Genomic DNA, 10,405 nt, shown 5'->3' with positions numbered 1-10,405 from the left:
AGCAAAGTAACCCCCCCCCCCAAAAAAAATAGCAGGTTTCTCATCTTCACAGATATCCTCCTCGGGTATATTCTTTAGCACAGAGTTTTTGCATTTTGCGCTCTCTCTCTCTCTCTCTCTCTCTCTCTCACAGACACAATACAACAACTAGGTTCACAGAAAGAGCCACACAGCCAGTTTGGCTTAGTGTGCTGGACTCTGATCTGGGAGGCTCAGGTTCACATTCCCTACTCTGCCTGGGAAGTTTGCTGGGTGACCTGGGACAGTCACTTTGCCTCAGGCTGTCCTACCCTGCAGGGTTGTTGTGAGGATAAAATGGAAGAGGGAAGATCATACTCAACGAGCTTCCAGAGCTTGTTGGAAGAAGGGCGGGGTAAAAATGTACTACACAAAATAGGGTCGGGACTCAGAACGGTACCAGAAAGGCCATCTAGTCTAACGCAGCTCCATGTTGAGCACACTGCAGTTAATCTAACCTAAGGGCACACACTACAGTGGCAAGCACTTTCCTCTCCAGCAAGCGCCACAGCAGGCTCACCAGCCAAAGCTGCCATCTGTTTACCCAACAGGAGGCCTGGATCCAGCAGCATCCCCAAGTTACAGCCTACTCCTTTGGGGAGGGGGAGTGCAACCCCATCCAGATCAGGAGACACTCCAGTTCCTGGGCCAAACCTTCCCTCCCCCAGTAGCCACCTGCATTTTGTAGGGATTGAGTTGAGGCTGAGCCCTGACCTGGATAGCCCAGGCTAGCCCGGGCGTGTCAAGTCAGACCTGGCAAGTAATTGGATGGGAGACCTCCAAGGAACACCAAGGTTGTGACTTGGAGGCAGGCAATGGCAAACCACTTCTGAAAGTCTCTTGCCTTGAAAACCCCATAGGGTCACCATACGTCAGTTGCGACTTGATGGCACTTTCCACCACCAAGCTGGGGTTGGCAGTCCCATGTTGGGAAATAGTTTGACCCTCTGTGGCTCATTTGGTGGTGGGGGGGGAGAGAAGGCGTGCCTACAGATCCAGAAGACAATGCAAAGCATGCCACGGATTCTAGCATCTGCTCAATTTAGGTGCTGCCTTAGTCCAGACCAGGCCATGCAGCTTGTTGATTAATCCTCCTGGCTTCAGTGGGATTACAGTGGAACCCCATTCTCGCTTTCTAGGCCTCACCCACTGAGGAGCTAATATCCCAGCAGAAACAAAGTAGAGTCAAGTGGGATCGTTTTCCACACTGGAGTTTCACAGGAGAGACTTGGGGGAGAATACAGAAGCAGAGATAAGTAACAATCTGAGGCTAAACCCTAAATTAAGTTCACTGCAGGATGGTGACAGAATATCCACCTTCCCCATGGCCCCCAACCATCAACTTACATGGTTGCATTGGTGTATCTATCCGAAGTCTCGTACACTTTAATCGAGTATGGTCCATAGCTTGACTGATCAACTGCAAGGATCATAGTCACAAGGAACAGGGGAAGCCCTGCAGAAAAAGAATGAGTTAGTGTTTCTATCCCAGATCTCTGCACCACTCTTCTAAATGCTGGCTTCACCCTGATACGTTATGCTTCTGACACAGCTTCCATATTCACACCAGAGGCCTGATCAGTGCTCATTCTGGGGACAATGTGCCCCTTCCTGCCTCTGTGTCTTCTGCAATGTCCATGTTTAAGAGCATGGTTCGGTCTGAGAGTACAATGCTGCATATCCTTCAGTTCAAAGGATCCATGGAGCACCCCTGCTCATCCTAGAAGACCCCAAAGAACCCCTGCCCAAATGCGCAAATAATATAGCTCAATACAAGGCAGCGTTGTATTTTCTTAAGAGACTCATAAAGCAATTGGACAAGCGGGCTGAACATACCAAGCTGCCTTGTGCCAAGCTCCAGGAAGGGCAGTAGCTCAGTGGTAGAGCCTCTGCTTTGCATGCCGAAGGTCCCAGGTTCAATCCCCAGCATCTCCAGTTAAAAGGACCAGATAAGAGGTGATGTGAAACACCTTGCCCTTTGACCCCAGAGGGCCACTGCCAGTCTGAGTAGACAATACTGACCTCAATGGACCAATGGTCTGATTCAGGATAAGGCAGATTCATGTGTTCACGTGAGACCATTGGTCCACTGCGCACAGCACCCTCTGTTCTGACTGGCATTAGGTGGTTCTCATACAGAAAAAGGTCTGTCAAAACACCAAATGAAATCATTTAAGTGGCGATAAGGATGAGAGAGAAGAGGCATTGGGAAATCTTGCCAGCTGCATAACATCTAGCTTTGCTTCTGCAAGGATAAAAGCCTAGGCAGAGGGGCAAGTCCTTGGGCACAAGCTGACAGGCATTTGGCATGAAGCTTGCAGCAGAAGGAGGACCTGCCCAGGATGTGTTTGCCTTGCTTATTGTCATGCTTGTTTAGATTATATTATTTAATTTGGCTTGCTTTGGAAATCTCTGTAAACCCCTTTGGGGAGAAAAGCACCATAGAAATGCCTTAATTAATAATGCTGGGGATTAAACTTGACCCTTTGTGTTTACCAAACACTACCACTGAGCCACAGGCACTCAGCTATTTATTTATTTCATGTATAGTCTTCCTTTTTCACTGAGACTCAAGGCCAACTGGAAAACAATGCCAGTATCGTATATACAAACAACAAAATGTAATAAAACCAGATTACAAAATCAGAAAACAATTATGTACAGATCCTTGCTAATATTTGGAATACTTTTTGCCGTTGCATTCTGTTATAAACAGAATGCATATTTCTAAGTATGTACATATATTTCAACAGAAGTTATTCCTTTTAGGATTTGCAACAAATTCATTTTTTGCACTAGCATTCAGTGGCCACTAGGGGATGCTACCAGTATTCCCTTTAAGCTGAGTTAGTCTGAGGTAGAGTGATCTAGCATCCCAGTGAGGGTGGTCCTTCTCCCAGACTGTAGCCCTGGCCCGATGCCCAGCACTTCAAACTCCCCCACACACACCATAGCAGTGTTCCCTCTAAGCTGAGTTAGTGTGAGCTAGCTCACAGTTTTTTAGCCTCCGGCTCACACATTTTCGTCTCCACTCAGGAAGGTTGGCTTCGGAACAAACTAATTTATGCAGTAGCCAAAATGCCTGCTCACAACTTTCATGCTGGTCGCTCACAAAGTAGAATGTTTGCTCGCAAGACTCCACAGCTTAGAGGGAACGTTGGTTGTGCTACTCTTGTTTTTTTCTACAGTGGGATAACTGCTTCCTCCCCGTCCACCAAGCAGCTCCTTCTTCTTCTTTCAAACCAATCTTCACACCTGTTCCCTTTGCACAATCTCTGCTGCCTCATCTTGCCTGACTCCAGCACCACCACCCCCTTCTGATCATCATGTTTGTTTGTGGTTTTGGCATGAAGGGCTGTATCACTCCAGAGAACTTAGATAGGGTTCCCTGGATCACTGTTCTCTTAATGAATTAATGGGTTAGAAAAACAAACTCCAATGAGGTATTTTGGTATCCCATGGTGCTAAAACAGGGTTGCCAGGTCCTCCCTGGCTGCCAGCAGGGGGACTCCCAATCCTTCCTTTATTTCTGACATTAGGGGTAGCACTCTAGGTTTTGGGCAAAACTCTATGGTTTTGGGGGGCCTCAAAACCATAGAGTTTTGCCCAAAACTTAGAGTGCTGTCCCCAACATTGGAAATGTGATGTCACTCCCATGTGACATCACACTGGTGCCAGAAAGGGGCTTCTTAGGGGTGGGGCTTCCCCTGCCAGTGAGCTGGGCCGTGGTGGGATTGGGGCCCCTGAAATCAGGGGATCCCCTGGCCCCACCAGGGAAATGGCAACCCTAGGTTAAAAAAAAACAACCGCCAATGGCAAAACTGGGTAGATTATCTGGGGTTTATTTTCTACCATGGGTGTGGTTTTTTTGTTTTGTTTTTTCACAGAAAGCAAAGTGTTTACTACTATAGAGGTGACAAATGTTCTAAGGGGGAACAGTGCTTCCTCTTAGCTATTGGAGTCTTGTGAGCAAAAATTCTACTTTGCGGGCTCCTGGCATTAAAGTTGTGAGTGAGCGATTTGGCTACTGCATAAATTAGTTTGCTCTGGAGCCATCCTTCCTGAGCCAAGACAAAAACGTGTGAGCCAGAGGCTAAAAAACTCAGCTAGCTCACACTAACTCAGCTTAGAGGGAACACTGAGGGGGAAAGGTTCTAAGCCACTTTCCCCCTGAATTCTACCAAAGAAAATTCAGCCCAACAGTGTTTTCAGGGGTATACAGCACCTAGCAAAATACTAGCACTAAATTACAATTTATTATTCATTTTACTTTATTTATTTGGATTTATATCCCGCCCTCCCCGAAGGCTCAGGGCGGCTTACAGATGCATAGTGCCAGATAATAACAATAAAACAGTATAAAATACTAAAATACAAAATAGACAGATTAGATAAGATTCATAACAAACATTTCGGTGCTCCCCTACTCACTTCCAAGTTTTAGACCAAGATGGTGTTCTCAATGGTATAGCTACACAACAACAGCAGTGCATATTCCCACTGCCCCGTCATCCCCTAAAAACGTCCCGCTCCCTCCGATGGAACCCGCGCCAGCGGTGGTAATGTGCGGAAATTATAGGGCGTTGATGGAACAGTGGTGGTGGCGGCTCCTATTCGAAAGCCTGGCGGAAGAGCTCCGTCTTACAGCCCCTGCGGAACTGTACAAGGTCCCGCAGGGCCCGGATCTCCTCTGGGAGCTCATTCCACCAGATAGGAGCCGCCACCGAAAACGCCCTAGCCCTGGTCATCGTAAGTTTGACTGTCTTGGGGCCTAGAACATCCAGGAGATGTTGGTTCCCCGACCATAGTTCCCTTGGGGGAACATGTGTGGGAAAGGCGGTCCCTTAGGTAGGCTGGTCCCTGGCCATATAAGGCTTTAAAGGTAAGAACCAGCACTTTGAAGCGAATCCAGTACGCTATTGGCAACCAGCGCAGCGCTTTCAGCACAGGCCGGATGTGGTCTCGTCTAGGAAGACCCATCAACAGCCTGGCTGCAGCATTCTGCACTAGTTGCAGCTTCCGAATTTGCAACAGAGGCAGCCCCATGTAGAGAGTGTTACAGTAGTCTAGCCTCGAGGTGACCGTCGCATGGATCACTGTGGCCAGGTCATCGCGGTTGAGGAAGGGGACCAACTGCCGCACCAGCCGAAGATGGTAAAAGGCCGACTTGGCAGTGGCTGCTACCTGGGCCTCCATCGTTAACGAGGAGTCCAGGAGCACACCCAAACTCCTAACCTCCGATGCCAGCACCAATGGCGCCCTACAAGAGGATTACATCCCCAAAGCCAGTGACTAAGTGACCAAATTTCCACAAATACTCAAAAGCTGAAGATGTCCCACTTGGCATCTGCTAGAGCCCATTCCATCTTTATGGCAGCTCTCACCTTGTTGAATGGGCTCCCTGTGGAGGTGAGGATCTTCAGAATCTTTTAGGAAACACTGTGAAGCTTTTATTTGTGAGAGCTTTTAATTGGGTTTAAGTCACAGGCATTTTCTTGGGGAGGATGTAAAAGGGGTTTTACTGTACTTTGTATTGGAACTGTAAGCCAAAAGGTACAGGAAAGAGTATAAAATTTTAATTGCAATCCCCCACAACATTCTTGATACATTGGACATAAATTTTTCTTGCAGCTAGCTTAAAATCTATTTGCTTGTTCCAGAGAGGGAACAGAAGAAAGAGAAGTAGCTTAGAAAATTCTGCAGAACTGTTTGCAGCAGGTGTTCTCACCGGGCTTTTCCTCTGACAAAGAGTTTCTGCTCAGAACATGGGGCAGGCGGGTGGAAATAAAATTTTCATATTAACATCAATTTTTTTTGCCCCCGCCCTTCACTACCCAAAGGAGTCTCAGAGCGGCTTACAATTCCTTTCCCTTTCTCTCCCCACAGCAGACACCCTGTGAGGTAGGTGGGGCTGAGAGAACTCTTGAGTGAACAGTGACTGGCCCAAGGTCACCCAGCTGGCTGCATGTGGAGGAGTGGGGAATCAAACCCGGTTCTCCAGACTAGAGTCTGCCACTCTTAACCACTACACCAAACTGGCTCTTGTGACACCTCAACCTGACATTGATATACCTGGCATTGATATACGAGAGCAGCAACAATAACCAAACAAAGGGTAACCAACAGGAACCTAACACTTCATACTTGTCTTCATAAACATTTGCTCATTGCCCCTCAAACTGGGCAGCCGTATTTCGCAGTTCTGTTGGCTGCTCCCAAGCTCCTCAAACACCTACCCCAGCCCACCAGGCACAGCTTGAGGAGGAAGTTCCTGGTGGAGAAATCGAAGACCTCAATCACGAGCCGGTAGAGGCTGTAGCCCTCAATCCCCATCCAGGTCAGGCAAGCGAGCAGGCCAAAGTGCAGGAACATGGCGCCTGCCTTACAAGCCACGTCATTTTCGGTAGCGGACAGGGGCACTGCGATGAGGAAGCTGACGTCAAGGAGGAAGATGGCCCAGAGGAGGTTCATGTGGATATGGACAATACTGTCCCTCTCGTTTTTCCTGTGGAGGACAAGATATGATATTTCTTTTCTGAAGCCCTGAACGGCATTCATACCTTTAGGACTTTGGGTCATGAAGCTGTCTGCTGTCAAGTGCCCCCTGCTCTGCCAATGAGTGATGCACACAAAACAAAAGGCTATGGTTGCCAACGTGCATCCAAGGCACCTCAGGCTCCTGAAGGCTACGGGGGTTTCCATTTATACTCATTGTTAAGGAAGATGGCGACCAGTATGGGATTACTGTGAGCCACAACCCCAGGAAAACCTTTGGTTACCCAGGGTGCTACCCTAACTCTGCTGGTTGGTTGTTTTCTTGGCACTGAGCTCAGCTTATGAGGTCACATGGATGGACGGTGGCTAGGCTGGAAAATGAAGCAGGAGCCAAAGATCATTGTGTTGGCCTTGAGCCATCAAGATTTCACTCAGTTCTCCACATTCCAAGCATAACAGTCACAGGGAAACTGAACAGACAGCGAGTTCCACCTTGGGGGACACTAGCTGCAGGCAACCACCATCAGGGCCCAAGACTCGGGACTGCAAAAAAAAAAAAATCTCTGCCCAATACATGCTGGATTGCACATGGCAGCTGCTACAACTGACTGGTTTGTCAGAGGCTGGGGCAGGAGCATCGTTACACACATATACTGAATCAGACCACTGGTCCATCAAGTGCAGTATTGTCTACTCAGACTGGCAGCCCCTCTCTAAGGTCTCAGACGGAGGTCTTGCACGTCACATACCACCTGGTCCTTTTACTTGGATTGAACATGGGGGCCTTCTGCATGCCAAGCAGATGGTCTCCCACAGAGTCACAGCCCCATTTGCCAGATTCTTCAAGGACTTTCCCGATTGCCAGCTCTCAGCCACTGGCCACTCGAAGAGGCTTGGACTGATTTCCCACAAGACTCTGCTCTGCCCTCGCTCTTCCCCCCCAGTGGAATGCATCAATTTCCCACTACTTGCTGCGTGGCCACATTTTGACTCGCAGCTTCGCCCGATCCCCCCTGCATCTTTTCAATCCTGGTGTGTTTTTTTTGAGGATCGAAAAGATGCAGGGGAAATCGGGTGAAGCTGCAGGTCAAAATGCAGCTGCACAGCGGGAAATTGACTCATACAATTGGGGGCAAAGGAAGAGCAAGGGCGGAGCGGCAGTTTGTGGGAAATCGGTCTTGAACTTAGACAACTCCCATCTTCCCCAGAACCACCCACCTTCTGCCTGACGTATGAACCTCCTGCACCCATTCTTCATGGAAACCCAACAAGCCCTGTTCTTGCTTCCTCTTCTTCTTCTTCCCAGGCCTCCCTTGTCCTGCACCTCTGCTGTACCCTGACTTCAGACTGCATCCACACGCGGCCACACAAATGCACCCCCTGTTGCGATTGCAGCAAATTATTTATTTCCTTCATTTATAACCCTGCCTTTCTCCCCGACGGGGACCCAAAGGAGAACTGCATTTTTCTCCTCTCCTTCATTTTATCCGCACAACAACCCTGTGAGGGAGGTTAGGCTGACCGTGTGTCTCTGCTCACTTTCCATGGCAGAGCGGAGATTTGGGCCTGGGTCTCCCAAATCCTAGCCTGACACTCAAACCGCTACACCACACTGTCTAACAAACAGAGCAGGAACAACATCCACAAATACTCATTTCTGCTCTACTGGCTGCCGCCACCCTCCTTCTTTTTCCCTGTCAAGATGGGTGTAAAAATGGCAACTATGGCCCAAGGCTCCCTGTAGCCGGGACCCCCACCAAACTGAGTGTTCATGCCACAGTGTGGCTCATCAGGATAAGCAAACAAAAAACCCTTTGAAGGGCTCAAGGGGAATGGCCCATTGCAGTGAGCTGCTCCCTGCCATTGTAAAAGCAGAGCGGCAGGTAGAGGGTCCAGGCAGCATCTCACCTTCGTCACCTGGCATTTAAGGAGGACATCTGTGCAACGTTTTGCTCCTTCTGAGCATATCGAATGGCATTCCTGGGGCTTCTCCCATTAAGCTGGTTCAAAAATCAACCTGCTTTGAACTGGCTCAAAGCAGTTGATCTTTTTGGACCAGTTTCATGGGAGAAGCCCCAGGGATGCCATACGATATGCTCAGAAGGAGCAGAGGGATCCTCGCTCTCCACGGGAGAAGAAAATTCCCACCCGGAAGCAGCCGCAGAGTAGAAAGAAGCACACCACTTACCTGGAGCAAAGGAAATAGCAGACTGTGAAGAACGACGCCAGAGCTGAAATGACGCAGCCAAAATAGGTGATCACTGTCAGGTAGTTTTGGTGAATGTGGTCAAGATCCGGGGAGGACGTCTGCGGAGAGAAGGAAAAGGCTTTAATTCGGAGATGGGGCATTCTTCCAACAACTCTGCAGGAAACCGAAGTGGGCCTCGGCACTCACCATCAGCACCGCAAAGAAGGTGAGATGGTCCCAAAGGCAGATCGTGTGATTCCGTCCTGCTTTCACTTCGGAGCCAGACGTGTTCCAGAAGCCAGCTTGGCCAGCTAAGATCAAAGGGAGAATCCTTCCAGTTACACTTTTAAATGGAAGGTGCAAAAGAGTTCTACTCAATGAGATCCACTGATAGTAATAATACGAGGGAATAAGCGGTACCAGCAGAAAGGCCCATTCTAAAACACTGCAGAATGAAAATCCAAAGGACCCACAATGCAAAACGTGCAAAGTTCTCTGCAGCTCATTTGTGTCCCTCTACATGGCCATTTCTGTTGTGATTTTGAGTGTTCTCTGGCCCAAACCAGGACTGTGAATAGTTCAAAGGCAGCAAGAAAAATAAGGTACGTCACAGGCCTCTCATTTAGATAATCAGCTATGGATGAGCATCCACCAGGGTTCTGACTCTCAAAGTCCATGGGCCCAACATGCCTCATATGACACAGGTCCACCACTAGGGTTTCCAACTCCAGGTTGGGAAATTCATGGAGATTTGGGGTGGAGCCTGGCAGGGTGGGGTATGGAGAAGGGAGGGACCTCAGGTGGGCACAATGCCATAGAGTCCACCATCTAAAGCTGCCATTTTCTCTAGGGGAACTGATCTTTAGTCTGGAAATCAGCTGTAATTCCATGAGATCTTCAGGTCCCACCTGGAGGTTGGCAGCTGTATCTACTGCATACCCAGATGGATTGATGAACTTTTCAACCCATACGGCAATGCAGGTGGGGGAGAGGACAAAGGCACCAACTCTCTTCTAGGACTGTTGCCATGTTCCCTACTGTGTCAAAACGGGGAGGAGAGCCAAGCTAAACAAAAGTAGCCAGGTGTAATAGGGTTAGACTCCCAGATCATAAATATCTGCTCACAACTAAACTCCACCAAAACTTGAACCAAAGACCCTTCAGGGTTGTTTAATGACAGATGACACCATCTAGCAGTTGTTTTCAGTGGAACCATATGAAGTTGCCCCACTCTGTATCCAACTACTGGTTCAACTAGCCCAGTATCATCTGTTGGGATATGCAAGGTCTATTGTGCATAGATCAACAAAAGATGACAGGAACATCCTGCAGGGGGCAGCAGAGGGGACAACTAGTTAGCATAGTGAAATTAGGGACTTCCTACTATTTTCAAATAGTCTCCTTCCTGTCTCCTGATTGGTTCAATTGGGGTTTTTCCTGCTCCTGCTGAGATCTGTTCCTTCCTGACTTCCTCCTAGCTAGTTAAGACACTTAGACTTCTGTTTCTCTCTCCTCTTTCTTACAAAGTTTGTTCTCTTCTTAATAAACTGTCTTTATTCTTTAAACAGCTTCTGCTCCACTTTACTGCATATCTACACTCTGTCAACTTCATCTACTTGTGACTAGCTGTCAAGGGTTTCCAGCAGAGTCTCGGCCTGCTTTATTGCCCCCCCCCCCCCAGTCTCTTTTTTAAGAAAGGGGGTC

At 48.5% G+C, this 10,405-nt stretch overlaps 1 protein-coding gene across 1 annotated transcript in view; it reads right to left on the bottom strand.

Annotated features, from left to right (window-relative positions):
• The window catches only part of ADGRG1 (adhesion G protein-coupled receptor G1), a 25,219-nt gene that overhangs the window by 2,295 nt on the left and 12,519 nt on the right, over positions 1-10,405 (bottom strand). Inside the window, exons 8-11 of the mRNA XM_015412822.1 lie at positions 8,909-9,012; positions 8,702-8,820; positions 6,255-6,523; positions 1,366-1,474 (exon numbers count right to left, since the gene is read on the bottom strand). Of these exons, the coding sequence (XP_015268308.1) occupies positions 1,366-1,474; positions 6,255-6,523; positions 8,702-8,820; positions 8,909-9,012 (601 nt within the window). The remainder of the gene's footprint in view (positions 1-1,365; positions 1,475-6,254; positions 6,524-8,701; positions 8,821-8,908; positions 9,013-10,405) is intronic.

The sequence above is a fragment of the Gekko japonicus genome, unplaced genomic scaffold, assembly GCF_001447785.1.
Source record: "Gekko japonicus isolate JY-2015 unplaced genomic scaffold, Gekko_japonicus_V1.1 scaffold1029, whole genome shotgun sequence".
Classification (NCBI taxonomy): domain Eukaryota; kingdom Metazoa; phylum Chordata; class Lepidosauria; order Squamata; family Gekkonidae; genus Gekko; species Gekko japonicus.
Note: the sequence above shows the minus strand (reverse complement) of the source record. Positions and strands in the feature narration are given on the sequence as shown.